The sequence below is a fragment of the Chiloscyllium plagiosum genome, chromosome 32, assembly GCF_004010195.1.
Source record: "Chiloscyllium plagiosum isolate BGI_BamShark_2017 chromosome 32, ASM401019v2, whole genome shotgun sequence".
Classification (NCBI taxonomy): Eukaryota; Metazoa; Chordata; class Chondrichthyes; order Orectolobiformes; family Hemiscylliidae; genus Chiloscyllium; species Chiloscyllium plagiosum.
In genome coordinates, this window is record NC_057741.1 from 24,732,483 (window position 1) to 24,755,580 (window position 23,098).

The 23,098-nt window shown below is 41.4% G+C and overlaps 1 protein-coding gene across 2 annotated transcripts in view; it reads right to left on the minus strand.

Annotated features, from left to right (window-relative positions):
* The window catches only part of LOC122539423 (neuronal vesicle trafficking-associated protein 1-like), a 59,570-nt gene that overhangs the window by 15,439 nt on the left and 21,033 nt on the right, over positions 1 to 23,098 (minus strand). For both annotated transcript variants that reach the window (XM_043674247.1, XM_043674248.1), the window contains exon 3: positions 19,764 to 19,880. In XM_043674247.1, coding sequence (XP_043530182.1) covers positions 19,764 to 19,880 — 117 coding nt within the window. The remainder of the gene's footprint in view (positions 1 to 19,763; positions 19,881 to 23,098) is intronic.

The window sequence follows — 23,098 nt, forward strand, 5'->3', positions numbered from 1 at the left end:
CCTGTACTCAATACTCTGACCAATAAAGGAAAGCATACCAAACACCTTCTTCACTATCCTATCTATCTGCGATTAAATGGGGAAAATTAACCTTCTTCCAAGGCAGCTGAACGAAAATGGGGTAAGCGCAAAATGTAATCAGGAACACACGGTCACTAACACAAAACACTGAAAATTAAACCCTTGCCATCTTTACACCAAACTTAAATGCACAATACGGAAACTAAATTGCTGCCACTGCAAGGACAATAGGCAGAGTAAATTACTGCTTTTCTCTTCAGAAGTGGTTGCTGCAATTTCCATGGGCGACCCTGCCAGGGGCAATTAATCATGCATCCACTGATTATAATGCCATCCATCTGCCATTCAATTGAAGGGTCCTTTTTTCAGCATCCATTAACAATGTTTGATGCCATAAGTTTCAATCATGACTGCTATATACTTCGCATTAATTGCACTCCCCTCCCCTCCCCCAAGTCATGTTAGATATACAAAGCTACACAGACACATCAGAAAAAAAAAAGGCTCACTTAGCTTTGTTAATTTTGCATCACTTTTCATATCTGACAGTGGAACACATCACAGAGCTGCCACATTCTCACAACTGAGTATGTGAAAGGGTGGCTTTAGTGAGTACTACCATTTTTTATTTACTCATGGAGACATGGGCATTGCTGGCTCAGCCAGCATTTATTGTCTGTCCCTAATAAACATGTGGCAAAAAGATTGGTGTGGGAAAGAGGGATTCTATTTCATGAGACATTGGCATCAGTTTTTGAACCGGAGGGATCTGTACCGATAGGACGGTCTCCACCTGAACCGACCTGGAACCAGTGTACTAGCAAAAAGGAGAAATAGGGTGGTCACTAGAACTTTAAACTTGTGAGTCGGAGGAGGGGGGTTGGGGAGGGAAAGGCAACAGGAAATATGGAGTCAGATAGATAAGCATCAGGTTAGCATGTGAGCAGGGTTTAAGTTCGAGGCAGGCTAGGAATAAAGCAAGAAGGAAGGATAACTTAGGACGTATTACTAGAGATGCTGGAAATCATGAGGATAAGAAAATTAGCATTAAGGTGCTTTACCTGAATGCTCATAGTATTCGTAACAAAGTAGATGAATCAACAGCACAAATCATCATGAATGATTGTGATACGGTAGGCATCACAGAGACTTGGTTGCAGGGGATTCAGGGCTAGCAGTTAAACATTCAAGGATTTACAACTTATCGAAAAGACAGGGCAGAGTGGGCAGGGTTGCCTTGTTAGTTAAGAATGAGATTAAATCTATGGCACTGAATGATATAGGGTCAGATGACGTGGAGTCTGTGTGGGTGGAGTGGAGGAACCACAAAAGGCAAAAAAACCATAATGGGAGTTCTGTACAGACTTCCTAACAGTGATTAGGACCAGGGATGCAAGATGTAAGGAAATAGATAGGGCATGTCAGAAAGGCAAGGTCATGGGGGGACTTCCATATGCAGGTGGACTGGGTGAATAATGTTGCAGGTGGATCCAAAGAAAAGGAATTCATGGAATGCTTACAGAATGGTTTTCTGGATCAGCTTGTGATGGAGCCCATAAGGGAGCAGGCTATTCTGGACTTCGTTCTATGTAATGAGCCAGACTTTATAAAAGACCTTAAAGTAAGGGAACACTTAGGAGGCAGTGATCATAATATGGTAGAGTTCAGTCTGCAGTTTGAAAGAGAGAAGACAAAATTGGATGTAATGGTGTTACAGTTAAATAAAAAGATAATTACAGGGGCATGAGAAAATCAACTGGAAGCAGAGCCTAGTGGGGAAGACGGCACAGCAACAATGGCAGGAGTATCTGGGTGTAATTGAGGACACAGTACGGAGGTACATCTCAAAGAAAAGAGACTATCCCCGGATTAGACAGGGGTTAGACAGCCAAGGCTGACAAAGGAAGTCAGGAAATGTATCAAAGAAAAAGAGAGAGCCTATAAAGTGACCAAGAGCACTGGGATATCAGAAGATTGGGAAGACTACAAAAACAAACAAACAGAGGTTAAAAAGAGAGAAATAAGGAAGGAGAGGATCAAATATGAAGGTAAGCTAGCCAGTAATATTAGAAATGATAGCAAAAGTTTCTTTCAATACATAAGAAACAAACGAGAGGCAAAAGTAGAAATTGGGCCGCTCCAAATTGATGGTAGAAGGCTAGTGCTGCGAGATAAGGAAATAGCTGAAGAACTTAATAAGTACTTTGTGTCAGTCTTCACAGTGGAAGACAGAAGTAATATCCCAAAAATTAAGGACAGTCAGAGGGCAGAGTGGAGTATGGTAGTCATTACAAAAGAGAAAGTGCTAGAAAAGCTAAAAGGTCTAAAAATCTATAAATCTCCTGGCCCCGATGGGCTACATCCTAGAGTTCTGAGATAGGTGGCTGAGGAAATAGCAGAGGCACTGACTGTGATCTTTCAAAAATCACTGGAGTCAGGGGAAGTCCGATGATTGGAAAATCGCTGTTGTAACCCCCTTGTTCAAGAAAGGATCAAGACAAAAGATGGAAAATTATAGGCCAATTAGCCTTACTGAGGCTGTAGTTAAATTCTAGAATCCATCATTAAGGATGAGATTTCTAAATTCTTGGAAGTACGGGGCAAGATTAGAACAAGTCAGCATGGATTTAGTATGGGGAGGTCATGCCTGACAAACCTGTTAGAATTCTTTGAAGAGGTAACAAGTTGGTTAGACCAGGGAAACCCAGTGGATGTTATCTATATAGACTTCCAAAAGGCCTTTGAAAAGGTGTCTCATGGGAGGCTGCTGAGCAAGGTGAGGGCCCATGGTGTTAGAGGTGAACCACTGGCATGGATTGGGATTGGCTGTCTGACAGAAGGCAGAGAGTTGGGATAAAAGGTTCTTTTTCAGAATGGCAGCTGGTGACAAGTGGTGTCCCACAGGGTTCGGTGTTGGGGCCGCAGCTGTTCACATTATATATTAATGATCTGGATGAAGGGACTGGGGGCATTCTGACGAAGTTCGCCGATGATACGAAGTTAGGTGGACAGGCAGGTAGTACTGAGAAGGTGGACAGGCTGCAGACTTACAGTTTAGGAGAGTGGTCCAGGAAACGGCTGATGAAATTCAACGTGAACAAGTGTGAGGTCTTGCACTTTTGAAAAAAAAAATACAGGCATGGACTTTTTTTAAACGGTGAGAAAATTCATAAAGCCAAAATACAAAGAGATTTGGGAGTGCTAGTCCAGGATTCTCTAAAGGTTAATTTGCAGGCTGAGTCCATGATTAAGAAAACAAGTGTAATGTTGTCATTTATCTCAAAAGGGTTGGAATATAAAAGTAGCGATGTGCTTCTGAGACTTTACAAAGTCTAGTTAGGCACTATTTAAAATGCTGTGTCCAATTTTGAGCCCCACACCTCAGGAAGGACATACTGGCACTGGAGTTTGTCCAGCAGAGATTCACACGCATGATCCCTGGAATGGTAGGCTTGACATATGATGAATGGCTGAGGATCCTGGGATTGTATTCATTAGAGTTTAGAAGGTTGAGGGGAGATCTAACAGAAACTTACAAGATAATACATGGCTTAGAAAGGGTGGACACTGCGAAGTTGTTTCCGTTAGGCGGGGAGGCTAGGACCTGTGGGCACAGCCTTAAAATTAGAAGGGGTCAATTTAGAACAGAAATGAGGAGACATTTCTTCAGCCTGCCATGGAGTGCAGTGGAGGCCGGGACGTTGGGTGTCTTCAAGGCAGAGATTGATAAATTCTTGATCTCGCAAGGAATTAAGGGCTATGGGGAAAATGCGGGTAAGTGGAATTGAAATGCCCATCAGCCATGATTAAACGGCAGAATGGACTCGATGGGCTGAATGGCCTTGCTTCCACTCCTGTGTCTTATGGTCTTATGGATACTGAACACCAATTGATACAGCAACAGAGTGCAGGTCTGAGCACGTATCTGAATGTGCAGAACCCAAGTCTCAATGGCAGGAGCCAGCCTGTCCATAGAGATACAGCTGGGGCCAGCATGGTACTTATAATGTTGGTGGACGCATCCATCCAATGATCCCCATTACTGACTGCCTGATAAACCTGCTAGCTAACCCTAAGCCTCTCCGCGCATTTGACATAGTCACTAATGGCCGAGTCCATAGAATAACCTGCTTGGAGCTGCATAGGTGCCCGACTTCCAAATGTCCTCTTGCTGAAGAGAGCTGTGCATTTCTACCTCGACCAGCTGCGGAGATAAATCAGTGCATGCTCACCAGATTGTGCTCCTGAGGCTAATCTAGAGATAGAACCCACCGAGGTGAGTCTCCAAAGGATGCAGGCGAAACCCATGCCAGAACATCCATCTAGGGGCCTCCTCAGAGGCTCAGCTGAGCATATGGAGTACTGGCTTCTTTCTCACTATAGCTTGCTGGTTCATTATAAATTGCACAGGAGAGGGAATGGAGTGTGAAGAAAAGGGAGAAAAGCTTGTTTAAGATAAGAATGAGTTGTACCAGTATTAGTGGGAGAGCAGTGCAGAATAGCACGATGAAGCTCACTCAGTTGTTTATCCACAGAAGTCTGTACTCCTACATGAACGTTCACCCTCTTCTCTGGCCAACCCCAGCATTCTGTCCTCACACCGGAAATCCACCAATCCAACACTGCTCTTGGCCTTCTCTAAGGAATTAATATTCTGGAAGCAGATGGGATAATAGATGGTGGCGACGCGGGGAAACAGGTGAAGAAGTGTCCCCAGAGTGAGTAGGAAGTGTAGAGAGCAGAGAATGTTAGTGGTTTGGCAGAATGATGCAGGTGAGAGCCAGTGAGTAGACATGTTGCATACCATATTGAACAGTTGCAGTCCATGAGTCTTGGTGAGTAGCAATAGCAGAGCTGGAAGAAGAAGTGTGGGCCTAAGAGTGAGTGATGTAGAGAGAAAATGGTCAGTTAGCTTGGATGACTGGTTTACCATATAGGATTATGCCCAATGCGGGTTTAATTCCCATACCAGCTGAGCTCACAATGAAGGTGCTGTATTGTCAGCCTCGCCCCTTGCCTGAGGTAAGGTGATCCTCAATTTAAACTCTACAGCCCTCTGGGGCTTACCCTGTGGCTTCTTTTCTGCAAGGCTGTGCATTATATTTGAGCCTGGATACCAACCACACTGACCCAAGCTGCTCTGTCCAGGCTGGCTCCACCTAGTGGCATGGTCTCCTTTGGAAGGACGGAGGGAGGAAACTGCCCTTTCCACAGCCACCTCCAGGTCTCCATTGGCAAGACAGGATACCAGCTTCCCTTTCTGGGCCACACTTTCGCCAACAATGAGAGTGTAACAGTGTGCAGTGGTTTCTGGCTTGCGGCATCTGATGTACCATAGAGTGAACAATTCAGAGACCTAAGAGTGACAAGCACTTCTGCATTCTAGCTGCACAAGCCAGGTGGGAGAGAGGTCAACTATATTACGTATAAGCTGAAGAGGGTAAAGTTGACATGGGCTCTGTTGGACAGCCCACCATGAATTTCTGAGAGAAACACTTCAGCAAAATGTAAAAGAGTAAATTCAGCACTATGTAAAAAAATGAAATAGCAAAAAGATGTATATGAAAGTTTGAGTCCACCTTGCTCACGTTCAAATATGGAATATTCTAAACAAATCTGCCATCCTTACCTGGTCTGGCCGACATGTGACTCCAGATCCACAGCAATGTGGTTGGCTTTTAGCTACCCTCTGGACAATTAGGGATAGGCAATAAACGCTGGTCTAGTCAGAGATTCCCACATCCCATAAGTGAATAGATTTTTAAAATTCCAATTTGGAAATATAACACACACAAAATACTGTTTCCCTACAGTATGGAAACAGGCCCTTCGGCCCACCAAGTCCACACTGACCCTCTGAAGAGTGACCCACCCCTCATTATTAACCCTGACTAATGCACCTCAAACTATGGGAAATTTAGCACAGCCAATTCACTTAACCTGCACATTTTTGGATTGTAGGAGGAAACCCACACAGACACAAAGAATGTACAAACTCCACACAGACAGCTGCCAGAATGGAACCCATGTCCCTGGTGCTGTGAAGCAGCAGTGCTAACCACTGAGCCACCATACTGCCCGGTTCTATAAGCTTACTTTGTTCCAAATGTCAGATCTGGTTGCAATAAAGCAAACTAAATTCAGTGTGGGTATTTATTTATTTAGCTGTATTTAAAATGCACATCATAACACATTTGTCTCATAAATTCATGTTTCACATTGTAAAAATCACAACTCAAAATATATTAATGAAACACATGACTGTAGAAATTACGAGGTTCGTTTAAGAAATATAATGCCTTGCAAAAATTAGATATTTTTCGCTCTGGTCAGAGAGACTAGCTGAATTAATTAGCAACTCCTATCTGAGCATTTAACACCACATTGTGGTAACAGAGTACACTCTCATCAGCTGAGATCTGACATGAATGTACAGTAAACTTTTATTTGGCCCTCTATGAACCAGAATTTTCTAGTAACCAGAACTTATGACAGTTCCTTTTTTTTTTGGAAAAAGCCAGGCACAATCAACATTTAGATAATGCATTCATTCCTTAAAGTAATAACAAAATGGTGTAGACTATAAATCTGCAGAAGATATTCTTAGACTTTAATTTGATTCACTATATTATCAGGTCGATTTTGATTATTCTCTTAGAACAAAGATACATCGCTCAGAGCAACTGTGAATAAAATTGACAGCTCAATTTTTTTTTGTGAGAAAAGCCATTCAGAAGGTCGAGGAGTCAGTTGTGGGGTCAGCCTCGTCTTTAGTTGTGGGGTTTGTACAGTCATGCCCTGCTTTACCGGATCTCCTTGACTACTGAAATACTTTCCCTCTCTGCTCAACCCTTCAAAAGGCTATTTGTGCCCAGAGAGATGTAATGCCCTGTTAAATCATTTTTTCATTATCCAGCACCACCTGGGCATGCCAGATAACACAGACTTTACATCCTCGGGTAGTACAGATCCTGTTCCCATGGCAAACCTCCGATCGAATGTTAGGCAATCTGCTCGAGAAAACATTTTGTCACATCTACTGATATTTTAAAGTTTCTTTTCACGTTAGCAAAATATAAACTGTCCACGATTTTAAGTCACACAAATTATATGCTCAGACCTGAATGATCAGATTATTCAAATTGATGACCTTTGAATTAAGAGGCGACTGTATTTTAATTTCAACATCAGGGGAATAATGAAATACATGAACAGATGCCAACATTTGTATGAATTTTTTAACACAAAGAATTCATGAACTGCTATAAATGATTCACACAGGAATTCACCCCTGATAATTATTCACAGAGGAATTCACCCCCCATGCAGTCACTAGACTTGGTTGTCTGATACTTCACAGTCAGTTTGGAGGAGCTTTCAACAATGTGCTTTCCATCTGGAGATGAGGACTGTACACCGCTAATATACTATGAAACAAAATTGCAAGCAAGGTAGAGACACCCTGTTCCCACCAAAGACATGTTGTAGTGTGGCTTGGCCAAGTATCAAAGCACAGTTGGACTTCCCCTTCTGTCTCGCAGTGTGGCACCAAACAACAGACTTTCAACAACTTGTCTAAGATTCACTGTAAAATTTACAATCATTTGCCTGCAGAGTTTATTAATCAAAGTTGTTAACATAGCTTCCTTATCACTGAATGGAATCAGTGCAGCATCTGATGCGATCAAGACATGCATAAACCTACAATGGAAGCATCTGACCAAATTCTTATTCAGAAAGTGACTGCTATTCTTCTGGATTTCCCACTAATACTTGCAATGCAAAACAATAGAAAGAATTCCACTGGGCTTAAATGGCACCAAATAGGTCCCCGGTTGCAAAATCTTGAGGAATTAAATCAAAATATAAAACTTTTATATTCAGTTGTAAATTGAATATGACACATTCAGGTTAAAATGGACCTCACTGACTAGCCTGTTGTTCTCTATAGTATAAATCAGTCCAGAGTTCAAATCTTGCTACCAATTTACTGAAACACTTTTGAACTCCTGCACCGAATACAAGCTAATGGTTAATTCCTTGCATCTCCAACCTTTCTGTCTATATTTTAAATCAATATTATATAGGCTTTGCAGTGTAGTGGGTAACATCATCATTATCTTGGAGCCGAGTGCTCCAACTTCAAGAAACATTTCAGAACAGCTTGGCCTTGTAAGAAATATCCAAGACATGGTTTAATGTTCCCAATTAGCCTTGGGAATCCTAGCACCACCTCCACACGAGACCCCAGTGGAAAAGCAAAGATAGTGTGCAAAAATAAAAATCAATACGACCACGAATAACCTTCTCTGAATCTTCTCCATGTTCCAATCAGACCTGCTGACAAGTTCATCCTCCTCCTGACATCCTCAACATTTGAACACCACACACACACAAAATCCTTTATCACAAGGATTTTAAACCCAGTGCACCGTCAGCAACATCTTAAAATTTTCTTTTTCTCAATGTGACAGATGTAATGGTTAACAGCCAGTGAAAAAATCTTATTAGGGCCCGATTGACGTGGGTACTTGTGAAAGAATCAGATGAGAAGTCTGGTGAGGCCTTTCGCCAGATCACAACAAACCCCCAACATCTTTTAATCATTAGCCAAGCAGCAAAGGAAAAATTTTTGCCAGGCAGGGCAATTTGCCCATTAAGTGGGGGCTTATAGTATAAGAAAGGCCTCATTAATGCCACAACATACCCAATTAAATGTTCAGTTACTTATCTTACCAAACAGGCCAAAACAAGCTAGCCATCAAAAAATCTCAGCATGAAACGCAGAGCAGGTACCTAGGGACCTCAGCTTGCTGCAGTGAGCCTCCATATGGCTCAGCACTAAATACTGTCTCAGACATGATCAGTGCAATGTTCCCCTGTGTGTGTGTGTATGCAATCCCTCCAAGGTTCTGCACACTGTGAGCATTGACTTGTGGTTCCGGAATTCATTGCTGCACACAGAACCTGAAGGCCTGCAACAGAGTTACTAACCAGGGAAGGAAAAAAAATTAAAAAGAACGATTCACAGACAGTGGCTTCTGACATTTGCCAAGCCCTCAGGATTAGATTACTTTACTTTACAGTATAGAAACAGGCCCTTCGGCCCAACAAGTCCACACCGACCCGCCGAAGCGCAAACCACCCATACCCCTACATTTAGCCCTTACCTAACATTACGGGCAATTTAGCGTGGCCAATTCACCTGACCTGCACATCTTTGGAACTGTGGGAGGAAACCGGAGCACCCGGAGGAAACCCACGCAGACACGGGGAGAATGTGCAAACTCCACACAGTCAGTCGCCTGAGGCGGGAATTGAACCCGGGTCTCTGGCGCTGTGAGGCAGCAGTGCTAACCACTGTGCCACCGTGCCGCCCACTTAGGACTCTTGGGTCCACCCATGGGTCAGTTAGGAAGAACACGCTTGCATTGCAGGGTACACAGGCAACTGTATTAAAAGGCTGCTGAAAAGATGTGTCATGGACAGGGACAGGCATAAATGCTATCAGCACTCACACTGACAACTACACTCCCCTCCCCTCCATCCTGGTTGGGTGGCAAAATGGCACACAGACATCAGTCTAACACCTGCGGACTGTGCTAGCTGCCTGCATGGCAATCACACTGGTCCATTTTGTTTCTTGATGAGCTCAATGCTGCAGCATGGACAGTCGGATATGGGAACATCTGGCTTCCCCCAGGTGCAAGGCGCAATTGGCTGCACACACATGGGATTGAGAGGACACTGACAGTGGAATTCAACAACAGGAAGGTGCTCCATTCCATTCATGTTTAAGTGATCAGTGATCACTATTTACCTCTTCCTGGAGGGGTCTGCCAACTACCTTGGCAGCAACCACAATTCCTACATCCTGAAGTACCCTCAGGTACATTCGAGGGTCCAGAAGCCCTTACAAGACTGGTTACTGGAGACAAAGGCTACCCTCCATGACCATAGCTGATGCCATCATTATACAAACCTCTGACTGATGCGCAATACAGGTACAATGCTGTCCATGTTTCAAACGGGGCTGTGGCGGAGTAAACGATGGGGCTGCTAAAGATGCGGTCCCGCTGCATGAACCACTTTACTGTGGTTATAGTCTGGACAGAACGCACCTCATCATCCCCCTGTGCTGTGCTCTGCATGATTGGAGAAAACAACAAGGAGGTGGTGTGCTGGATGCTAAGAAACAAGGAACAGGAACAATTGCTGGAGGAAGTTGAGGATTTTGGCGAGGTGGAAGCTCTCTCTGAGCAGGACAGAGCTCAGTTGCATTGGGTGCTACAAGCCACACAGGGCCTGACTGACACCTGCTTCAGGTAGCTGAAAGCTGGCTGCATCATGGAACATTCAACCACCATTGATCAAGATGCCATAAATTAGCTTGCATTGGGGGGCCATAAATTAGCTTGCATTGGGGGGTCAAATCGTAGTCTCCATTCATTTTGATTTTGTTCACTTTTGATGGCTGCAAATAAAAGCTCACATTTGCAATTGTCTGATTACTTGATTCCATGTGATGTTCCTTGACTGCAACATGACAAGATGCAGGTGTCCAATGGACATTGAGGCAGGATATTGGTCACGTAGAGTGTGTGTAGATGGGATGTAGCTAAGGACAGATAAATAGTGTGACCTTGTGTATAAAAAGAGTGTATGGTGAGATAATAGGGTCGTATGTGCAAGGGAGTGTCAGCCATGACAGCTGTGTCCATGACCAGCTATGTCATTGTCAGTGAGATGCAATGCCAGATTACCAACATTTATCCTGGTGCCCTGCAGCCTTTTCAGGAAATGGGTACAGTGGATACCAGTCTTTCAGCAGGAATGCAGTGGCTGGCAAATTGTTCAGGAGAATGGCACATGGCAAGATGGGGTTGCAACAAGGGGAGAGTTGATAATAGCTTATGAAATTTGCCAAAGTTTCATCTCACTAGGCCTTGCAGCAAGTAGCCATTCATTAAAAAAAAATGCGATGCAACTTGCAATTAGCAAAAGATAATTCACAAGCTCAGCCAAGTTGGCCCAAGTTATTTGAACTAAAAACGATGAGAAATCAACAGATTTCCAAAGCTCAAGGCCTACGTCACAGGACTGATGGTAATGTCGTCACTAACAATAAAGTACCATGTTAGAAGTCAGAGTTGGAGTATGCAGGGGTCACAATGTTGTAGGGCTAGGGGATGTCATAGATGGGAAGGTTCAAATTTATTGAAACAAGGATAAGAATTTTTAAAATCAAGACATTACTGAACTGTGAGCAATATAATTCAGGGAGGGTAGATAAATGATCTGGTAACAACAACAACAACAACAACAACAGCAACAACAACATGTACGGCTATAGAGGTTGATTCATTCTCATTCTACTAACAGTGTACAATTCTAAAACAGGACACTTCATTGACTTAACAACTAGCGCACATACACATTAAAACCCTTCAGTGCTGGAATCGAGAGAAGATTAACTAGAATAACTCTAATAGTGAGTTTAACCACCAGCGCCCAACAAGGTCGGAACATGGTGGTATAGACTCTCAGTCGAATGGCCTCTTCCAAACTGTATGATTCTCTGTGAGTGGTAAACATTACGCTGTCCAAAACAGGTGGTCGAACACAGGGAGAGGCAACTGTAGGGTTGGCTGGGTCCTAGATTTGCACTGGGGACCCATAAAAGGAGGCATTTCATTGGGCAGCAGCCTGCAGGATCTAATCAGTCAGTGTGAATGCAGAGCACTGATCTCTCCAGCCACCCGCTGAATCCGAATGGTGATAGGATGAGGCACTTAAGTGGGCAATTAATTGACCAAACAAGGGTCTCAAATCAGGTCACAGACATGTAGCACACCCTCCACTCAGTGACAGATATATTGCAGTTGGGGAGGAGTCTTATTTTACAGGTCCATCCATCTGTTCTCCTGCACAAGGATGGCTCAAAGTTCATTTCCACTTGCTAGTTGACAGCAACCTACCTGTTTCTGGGGGTTAAGATTCAGCTTTATGGATGTAAAAATAATGAATCATGTCTCTCAAACAACAGCAAAATAAGTTAGTTCACATAGCAATAGAGAGTGTATTCCATACATTTTGAAAAGGTATATCATAATCTAAATCTGGCATTTTTTCAGTACTCTGGGAGTGCTAAATTTCAGATGCAGTCTTCCATATGAAACCCTAAACGAAGGCCGAGATTATCCATTCAGATGAATGTTGAATTCAGCCAAATCAAACTTGCTAGTTCTGGATTTCGACAGAGCTGGATTTGAGTGTGTGGTAAAGGACTTGAATTAGCTTCACTGCTTAACCTTATACAAAGCAGGGATATTGCCATGCTAAGGTGGAAAGGAAGCCACAAGAAAGGCAAATCACTGAATAAACCTAAAAAGTGGCTAACTATACAAGAACAAACCAGAATTAATCAATCACAGAAAATGACTCAGAGGAGAATAGACATAAATTAAAATTCCTATAAGCGCATTAAATTTGAGAGGCACAAAATCACTACAGAAGAGAAAAAAATGACAGCTGCAACAGCAGAATTACTTTAGCTCTGTTGGAAGTCCAAGGGTCATTAACAAATCATACTGAGCTATTAAAGAATTCCTCACTATTAATTCAGGTGGACTCCCAAGATATGGCAGACAAGTTAAATTGCTACGAGGTAAAAACAACGACTGCAGATGCTGGAAACCAGATTCTGGATTAGTGGTGCTGGAAGAGCACAGCAGTTCAGGCAGCATCCAAGGAGCTTCGAAATCGACGTTTCGGGCAAAAGCCTATGTTGAGTGAGTCTTCATTACAATAGACAACGCTCAATTATCAACCATACAGCAGACTGTTAACTGCAAAAATGGAGTTCTACAAATGCAGGTCCATACTGAAATAACTCCACAGAGGCTGGTATCCCATCACCAAGTCACCCTTTGTTTACATGTGGAGAGTCTATGACACTGATCCAACTTCCTCAGAGCCAGCTCTCAGAGCGAACAGAATCTCTGACGTTCCAGTTTTAAAATCTGTCAGCTAGGGCCCCCTAACTGACCAGATTAACAGCCCCAATTAGGGAACTCATACTATGAGGTCCACCAGGCCTACCTAGTTACAGTCACTATAAATATCAAGTTAAAAATCACACAACACCAGGTTATAGTCCAACAGGTTTAATTGGAAGCACACTAGCTTTCAGAGCGCTGCTCCCAATCGTGACTATAAATATCATTTTGCACTGAATAAGGGTGTTTTGAAACAATAAAGCATTCACCCAAAGGTGCTCAAAAGAAATTAGAATCATGCTTCATGCACCCCTATCATTAACATAGCAACAACACATCAGGATGTAGGTTTGGATCCATGGACTGAAAGGAGACCCTAGGTATTATCAATATTCAAAAAGAGAACACACTATAACCAAGAAACTATATAATATATTAAATACATGTTCTGACATCATTAAAGATACTCAGTATAACTGCCTGGCTAAAAAGGAGTTATTAAGCTGTGTTGAGCATGCCATGGAAAAGGTCAGGATTTATAAGACTAGTTGAATTTTTCAGCAAGGTACCTGATCAGAGGTTGTGGCCAGTCTTGTTGGTATCACTTAAGTGCATTTTCAAAGAGCTTTGACACGGTGCCATGCAATAGGCTATTTACTAAGCCGAAGTGGGACGAGCAGTTAGGTCTTGGACTGCACAAATTATTTCCAACCTTGTAGGCAGAGGGTTGTTATTAAAGGGTAATGGAGCTATGTTGAAAACAATTGCTGACAGAGTTCCACAGGGATCAGTGTTACAATTATGGATACTGGCTTTCCTTATTTTCAGTAATGACCTGCATGAAGGGACTGGAAGAAACTCTTCGCCAGTTTGTAGAAGATATCAAGATTTGTGTTAAGTGTTGTGAGCATAAAGAAGGAGAAACTGACTACAATTAAATCTTGGTAGTTCAGGAAATCACATCAGTGTTATGTTTCTGGAGGCCATTTGACCATCATGCTTACACAGGCTCATTAAATGAACACCATTACCTAATGCCAATCATCTACTTTTCGCCCATACTCGTGCACATTATCTAAATAATCATCCAATGTCCTCTTGAAGGCCTCAAATGGGCTCCTGTCTGACACATTTATGTTATGGGTAAATGAAGTGTAAATACACATGCACTGACACTGTCTGAATTTGTGCATCATGCCTCTCACAGGAGATCACTGGGTGGTAATCAAATTGCTGAGGCTGCACCATACATCATGGGGAGGCATGTTCGGCCAGCTATCCTTTTCCTCCAGCAATTTCATGCATTTACATATCTGTATGTAAGTGATAAATGCTAAATTTTCAAATTACTAGTTAGAGAGAGTTAACCTATGATCTCATCAATATTCTTCAAATAACACCAGGAAAATTATGAGCCATTTCCTTCATTGTTGGCTGTAGAATCATGCTGTGCATTAAGTGGGTGTCAAGTTTATCACCAAAACAATTGTATACAGAAAAGATTTACAAGGATGTTGCCAGGGTTGGAGGATTTGAGCTATAGGGAGAGGCTGAATGGGATAGGGCCGTTTTCCCTGGAGCTTCGGAGGCTGAGGGGGTGATTTTATAAACCTCTATAAGGTCATGAGGGGTGTGTATAGGATAAATAGACAAAGTCTTTTCCCTGCAGTGGGGGAGTCCAGAACTAGAGGTTTAGGGTGAGAGGAGAAAGATATAAAAGAGACCCAAGGGTCAACCTTTTCACACACAGCGTGATTCATATACGTAATGAGCTGCCAGAGGAAGTGGTGGAGGCTAGTAAGATTACAACATTTAAAAGGCATCTGGATGGGTATAGGAATAGGAAGGGTTTGAAGGGATATGGGCCAGGTGCTGGCAGGTGGGACTAGATTGGGTCAGCATGGACGAGTTGGGCCGAAGGGTCTGTTTCCATGCTGTACAACTCTATGACTCTTATTGTACTCATATCTTAAAAATGCTGTCATTCTTGTGGATCAAATGAATTGCAAAAAGGAGATACTCTTCTTCTGATTGACAATGAGTGACCTGGACACTTAGTGAGCAGAAATGGAGAAGGGTCTGAGCAGGTCAATACCAGCAGCATTGTTTCAAAGTGCTGGGTGTATCACAAGAGTAAATTTAATTACCTTAGCAGAATTGCTAAGACCAACCTCTTCTTCACATTTCTCAAACTTGGCTTAACACTTAAAAGTCTGATTTTAGCAATTTTGCTTACCCTTGCTTCAAAAACCTTTCATTCAGTAACTGCACTCACACATTTACCACCTGCTAGTGTCCTCACAACTATCTACATCCCACCCCCAACTTATTCACGTTTTCTGTTTCTTCCTTTCAGTATCCAAGGATGCAATGCTACCTTTCATAAGTTTACAGCTCATTTATTTGACAAGAGCAAGTGAATGCAAGTATAGGAGGCGCTCTCACTTGAAAGTTCATCAATACCAATGCAGGATTTTCTTCACTGGAAACTGAAAACATCCTTATCCAGCAGAGAACAGCTTCCCATCTAATGTTCAGAAGCCAATTGTATGGAACGTTATAAAAGCTCTAAATGGAAAAATGGCAACACTTAAGATTGTCACTTTGAGCTCACAAGAGAGAGTGTAATAAATTGCATTTAGGTCTTTATACAAATAATATAATACAGTTTCTTGAACTATTTGAGCAGAGTGTTGCTATAGCAATTGGCACAGTATTATTTTGTATGTGGAAGGAAGCAAAGCTGTTGAACAGCACTGCTAATGTAAGGAAATATAAACTGTGTGTTTTTCCATAAGCAAATTCAAGCAGTGTTGATCATTTAAAGAAAATGTATAAGGGACTAGAAACCGGTAAGGTACTGTGGGATGATCAATAGTCATGAAGTTTTCTCCAGCGTCAGGAATCTTCATAGCAGTGGTGGCATCATAGAATCATGGAATCATACAGCACGGACACAGACACTTCAGTCCAATCAGTCCCTGCTGACCATAATCCCAAAATAAACTAGTCCCAATGCCTGCCCTTGGCCCGTATCCCTCAAAACAATTCTTATTCAGGTACTTATCTGAATATTTTTTCAATGTTGTAACTGTACTCACACCCACTACTTCCCCTGGAAGTTGAATCCACACAGGGACCACAGTGTTAAATAAAAAACATTTCTCCTCTCACCTTGAAAATAGCATCATGATGTAATTATACAGTGCGTTTGATAGAAATGTTATAAATAGAATTTGATAAATAAGGAAATATTAGAGCAGATGAACAAATGCTTAGTCAAAGAGATACTGTTAAGAAGTATTTTAGAAATGGGAAAAAAAAAGGAGGCAGAGAATTTTAGACAGTGTGTTCCAGAACTAAAGGGCCGAAGAAAAGAGCGAAACTCAAACAAAGAAACCATATCATTTTCAATAATCACAATGTAAGTAGTGTTAAAGGTCATGCTCAGGCCCAGGAGGGCTGCAAAACTGGCAAACAAGTACTGGAGAATTTTAAAAAACCCTCCTCCTACATGGCACCCCGACCAGACAGACCAGGCAAGATAACGTGGCTGATTCATCTGCCTCTGACAGTAACTCAAGCACAGGTTATGACAGTCTTAACAGCATTACAACAGTGAATTACTTCAAATGTACTTGGGTGTAGAGCGCAAAAGGATACTGTTCAGTTCTGAAAGGCACCTAGTCTTTCAAAGTGTGTATACATAAACCTCAACTATTTCCAAGAAACAGATCTAACATTTTAAGATGGTTAAATTTCAATGATTTTATGCCTTTTTTTCTCTGATCAATTAACCCATGTTCAATGGAATTGTGCACTACACAATAAAACCAGAAATTAATGCGAATTTAGAAAGCATTTGCTAAACAAAACTTGACATAATTGTTGCAATTGTTCTACTTCACTGTAGACAAATAAAATAGGGCTACGATTTAAACAGAAAAGCAAACAGCAAATATGCACCTTTCATTTCCTGAGGGCATCCCAAAGCATTGCCTGCAATTCATTGATTGGGAAATGTAAGCAATTGCAGAAGTCAACTTATGCATAGCAAACATCCATATGTAGAAATTAGACAGATGATCAGTTTAGTGATGTTAAGGTTGAGATTGAGTGAGAAATATCAAACAGGATAATTCATCTCCTAATGGAAAATCAGACAGTAGTCATTGCACTGAAGGGCTAGTGCAGATTATCTAATTCTCCAGAAAGGGACTTGAACCTCTTAACCTTCTTCTACAAAAGGTGAGAATGTTATTGAACCGAAGTTTCACTTACTAGGAATGTCAACTTTATATAAGCTGTGCATCACTAGTGGAGAATCTGCAAGATGACCCATCTCTAACTACTGTGGAAATTGGTGCAATTCAACCACAGAACATTTTGGGCATTGAGCATTTTACAAATTGTATAAACATTTTATAAATCACAAAATCCAGCCTCTCTCAAACCAAGTGTGATGAAGAAACTTGAATTTTCAAGTAATAGCAATCATATTAAATTGAAGTCTCAACTTTAACAATCATTTAGGAACTCCTGAAAATTGATGCATCTTTCATGCCAGCTGAGCCAGTGTGACAGTGGCATAAATCCTAGGCATCTGAAAGGTGGTGTTTCATGCTGATTTCACACAAATACTGGGTTCACATCGGTTATTACCAGAAGTAGCCTCCATTTTTCACATTCTTGCCAATACAAAATTTGTAATGGATGTGAGAACAGATGGAAACAAATTGCTCGAGTGGAGCAGCTAAAAACCAGGCCTTTCAAACACAGGATGCAAGAAGTTTTTAATTGCCTTCTTCATTAACGTAATTGCAGTTCCAAGTAAACAGTCTTTAAGATAAGACCATCAATGCGAATCATTTGCAGAGCATTTTAAAGACCATATACTGCACCAAACAAAGGCCAATTGACATAGGCTTAAACAGCACAGAAATTAAATTTCAGTTCACGGATATATTTAACTTGCATATTCCTGTTGAATCCCAGGAGATTCTCATTTGGTATTTAGGTCATTCTGATATACAGCAAAGTCACTGTTCAGACAGCAGAATCTTTTTCTCCAAGTTCATAGCAAGTTAGAAGGCTGTATCTGGAATGAAGGGCTAGGGAGGAGGTACAGTGTATCTGACATTTCCAATACTTGTTCATTGCCTTTTTTCCAAGGTGACTTCAACTGTCAGGACTGAATAGCATACCACTAACAATAGGCAACTACTGGCCTCCAGGAAAGAGGCCACTATCAGCATTCAGGGAAGTTTGGAAATAAAGGGTGCCCAATGAATTAGACAAATCCATTTCCCTCAGGGAAAGTTGCAGGGCCACTTGAGCTTCATGATTCTCTTCACGTGCTCTCAACAGTAAAGTGTGCCCGCTGAGCGTGGACTTAAAATGCCTCTGCAGCCCCAGTGCTGTCAAGAGGAAGAACACAGCTTTTGAGTCTACATCATAATATTGGTAGAAGCACTTTATTCTCCACAAGAATGTACTACATGATTCAGGGGGCTGTTGGAATTTGGGCTGAGGGATTAGTCATGTGTCCAGATGCAGTCCATCCAGATTGAAAGGGCAGGAATCTAGGTAGTTTTCTAGCATGAACAATAATCTAGGGCAGTTAAATGCCTACCTGATGGGTTTTACAAGTGAGAAAGGTGAATGTCTTCCTGCTAAAATGTCCTCACAGATGGTGTACAGGTTGTAAAGTTGAGAGAAGCTGATCCACATCTGACAGAAAAGTGCAGTTTGAATGCAGAACACTTTCACACAAGGATTTACACAGGGTTCTCCATAATTGCATTTCATACATAATTATTAATACTAATCAGACCAGGTCATGCTATCTTTCACCACACTGATTATCTGCAGAATGCATTATTATTACCCTGTAAATGTAAGGAGTGATTCATAGGTAAAGACACATCTTGCAGAAAGTTATGTTCAGAAAATTACATGCCATAGTGCTCAATCTACTGTCCATTAACTAAAGATAACTAGGACCTGGATAGTATCCAATCCAGTATTGCAGACGATCTAACAATAATCTTCTCCCTATTAGGGAATCATTCCCATGGATTAAATATATACATTTTTCTGTGCAATTTAATAAAGGTGAGAGAAGGAAACAAGATAATTATAAAGCAGTTCGCCAAATGTTTGTTGTGAGAAAATTGCTAGAATGTGTATGTCAGGATAAAGTGATTGAACACCATCAAAATTCTTAACTCATTAATATTCTATGCTGGCTCTCTAAAGTGCAAGTCATTGACAAACTTGATAAAAACTACAAAGTGATATTAATAGATTGAGTGAATGGACAAAACAATGCTAAATGGGTTTCAATGTAGCCAGTGTAAGGCCATACACTTTAGGCCAAAAATGGATACAAATGAATACTTTCTGAACTGTGACAATCCACAAACAGTGGAGGTCCCAAGAGAGTTAGGGACTCAGATGCACAGGTCATTAAAATACCATGAACAAATTAAAAAATATTGTAAGAAACCAACAAACGGCTGGGCCTTTGTAACTAAAAGACTAGTCTGAATAGGAATAATTCTCAGATATTAACATACCCCCTTCCTGTAGCTTGTCTGCGCTTTTTTGTTATTCCTGAAAATTCACTCATTTCGCTACATCTAATGTTCCATCAAATTTTAATGCCTATGGACTGAAATGGAGAAAAGGTAACAAAAGGTGGCTCTGAAGACTAGGTCAATTTCATTGATCAAAGACATTTACCTTGAATCTCTCCGAAACCCCGTCAGTGAAGCTGATGGTAAATTCAGCAATTTTCGGTGCTTGAAACTTGCCTTTCTTTTGACTTGGCTGATATTCCGCCCGTGTTTTAACTATAACCTGCAAGGAAGAGAAAATAAATCAGCCTGGCATGGTTATGTGTTCTGCTAAAGTAAGTGCATATCAGCTAAAATAACTAAAGCACTTTCTAGTTCCCATAGGACAAAGCTATTCAAAAAACAGCCTGAATATATACAATGTCAATTCCACTATACTGCTCTTTTTACTTATAAAATAAACTATCTTTCGGTGAAACATTCAAGCAATGATTCATAAAAATTCGAAGTGTGTGTACTTGTCTTCAATAAATCAACAGTATTCACAAGGTTTATCTGATGTTTTAGTACCAATATTCCACAAAGAAAAATTACTCTCAAAACAATATGATTCTTGCACAATATTTTCATTTCAATACCTTAATTGGTTCTCACTAAGAGCACAAATGTAACCTGTAACCAATAGCCCTTCCTATTAGCACTAAAGCTCAGAATTGTCTAGGGGCAGGACATAATCATTTTATTCTGCTGCCTGCATTCACTTAAATCACATTTGTGCATTGCCAAATCCTAGAGACCTCTACAGTACTGCTTAAAAAGAAACCAATTTGTCACCAGCCTTAAACATCTTCTGTACAGAGTCATTTTAATTAAATTTCCACTCCAGATTCTAACTATTTTGTGATCTGTCTGCAACGTGTGGCGTTAACCCAATACTTAACACAGGCAGTGTTCTCAGTTTCACACTCTGTTAACTAGCTTGTTTAAAAAATCATTTCATAAACACAGGAAATTACACCTTCAGGGTGCACCCATAACCCTGCCAGTTCCCCAAAAGCCCAAGGCACTAAATGTTTCTTATAATAAGAGCAGAGTGTGTGCTGGAAGTATTCAATAGGTCTGGCAGGAACAGTGACAGTGACAAGAGAGACAAAGCAAAAAGCGTTTTTAGTTAAGGGCGATTCTTCAGGACGCCTCTTCATCATAAAAGAGAATAAAATGAGCACATTTCTATGTTGCTGGAAAGTATTTGAGCCCTATCAGTTTTATGAAACAATTGTCAGGAATGTCAGTACATGTGTCACAATCTAATTCTGCCACAATTTTGCTTCAAAACGGAGATTGAGTGAGTACCTTGCAGAACTCCTCTGCTCAGTACACAAGCGTGACCTCAACATACAGATCGCTTGCTATTTCAATTTATAGTTTCAGGGCAGTGTGGTGACTCAGTGGTTAACACTGCTGCCTCACAACACCAGGGATCTGGGTAAGATTTCACCCTTGGGTGACTGCGTGGAGTTTGCACATTCTCCCTAGGTGTCTGTGTGGATTTCCATCGGGTGCTCTGGTTTCCTCCCACAGTCCAAAGATGTGCAGGTTAGATCAATTGGCCGTGTTAAATTGTTCCATTGCGTCCAGGGATGTGCAGGCTGGGAAACCATGTGAAATGCAGGGTTACAGGGATAGGGTAAAGTCTAGGTAGGATGCTCTTTGGAAGGTCAGTATGGACTTGATGAGCAGTGTGGCTCTACTTCCACACTGTAGAGGTTTTATGAATACATGATTCTCATCCTCATTAAAAATACTTGGTTTGCTGCAATATTCCACTGAAGCCCAACACAACCTTGAGGGACAGTACCCAGTCTTTAAACTGGGCACGTTACATCGAGTCCAACAACTTCTGGTTGTCCTCAAGTTTTGATTTTTTTCCCCATAACTTTCCTTTTCTAAAGTGCCAGTCTATAATTTCGTATCATTCTTTTGCTTTAGAGCTATTTATTTTGCTATTAACTCCTAACACAGCCCAATGCTTTCTTTTCTTATTACTACAATCATCATTACCGCGCACTTCTCTTTGTTCCATGCACGATTAACATTTAGTCTCTCCCACAAAATATCTCCCATCTTCAGTTGTGCTCTCTCTGACCCCTTCTCCACGTTTATTTTTATAAAGAGCATAAAAGCTTTCACTTCTGGACATACTGGACTTGGAATTGGGTTCCTCTGGCCAGATGCTGCCAAACCAGTACTTGATAGTTTTATTCCTAGTGCCATTAAATGAGAATGCAATTTCATCATTTGCACCATATATTTTTAGACTCTGAAATTTATTACAAATCTTAAAGTTGTGTTTGGATAGATTGCACATTTGTATTGTCATGACTAACAATGAAAGGTTAACAGCAACTTTCATTAATATAATGCTCTTGACACAGGCTATCAAGCCTCCCAACGGAACTGATATCAAATAAAACCTGAAACCGAGATATGAACATGAACCCTTAACACACAATGTCAGTACAACCAAGATCAGTTTCTGTCCGTGCCCAACATTCACAGCTGGACATGTTTTGATAAGAGTGGTTGGATAGTAAACAGTAGCAGAAACCACAGTTAGCTTCCTCACTCTTGTCTAGAGGATAATAGGTCTGACTCATCTCTTTGCTGCCCCAGGTGAGATCTCGTGTGCCCACGTAGTGCTGGTCAATGAAGCTCAAAGATGTTTGACAGTGAACTGATCTGATAAGTCATGAAGTCATGAGCAGAGAGGATGGTGGGAGGGGAATCTCACCCTGCTTTTCCCTTATTCAGAGTGCCTGTTCACAGGGATCCTGTACGATTGAATCCAGTAAGTTTCTGTCATAGACAGGCTGAGGGGTTTAGGGAGGAAACTTCAAAACTTAAGACTTGGCAATTGCAGCCTCAGCTGCCTTTGGTGCAGCAACTAATATCAGGGAACCACAAGAGGCCAGAATTGGGGCGGTCAGGTATCTTGCACATGGAGTGGTGAAAGCAGGAAGATAGGTAGATAGGGATAAGGCCATGGGGCAGTTTGAAGACAAGAATGGAAATTTCTTTTAAGAAACAAAATCGCTCAAACAGGAGCCAACATAGATCAACAAGCAAAAGTGTGTTAAATAAACAAAGCATGTGACATGTTACAATACAGGCAGAAGGGTTCTCTTGAGGTTGGAAGGTAGAAGGACAACCAGAAGCGTGTTGAAATAATCAAGTCAAGAAGCATCACAGACTTGGCAGAGGGTTCAGCATCAGATGAACCGAGGCAGAGGTGGAGTCAGGCATCTTTGATGGAAGTAAGTGATGCTGCAGTTATGTGGTTGCAAGTTCGTCACCGATTCAAACCTATCATGAAGATCTCTCGCTCTATAGGGTCTGCTTCTTTACATATTTAGAACTATAAATCCAAACCTTTAGGTGCATTGTCGTGACATTGTTTAATAGTATCTTATTCAGAGAGTCCCATGATTTCTTCAATTTTTG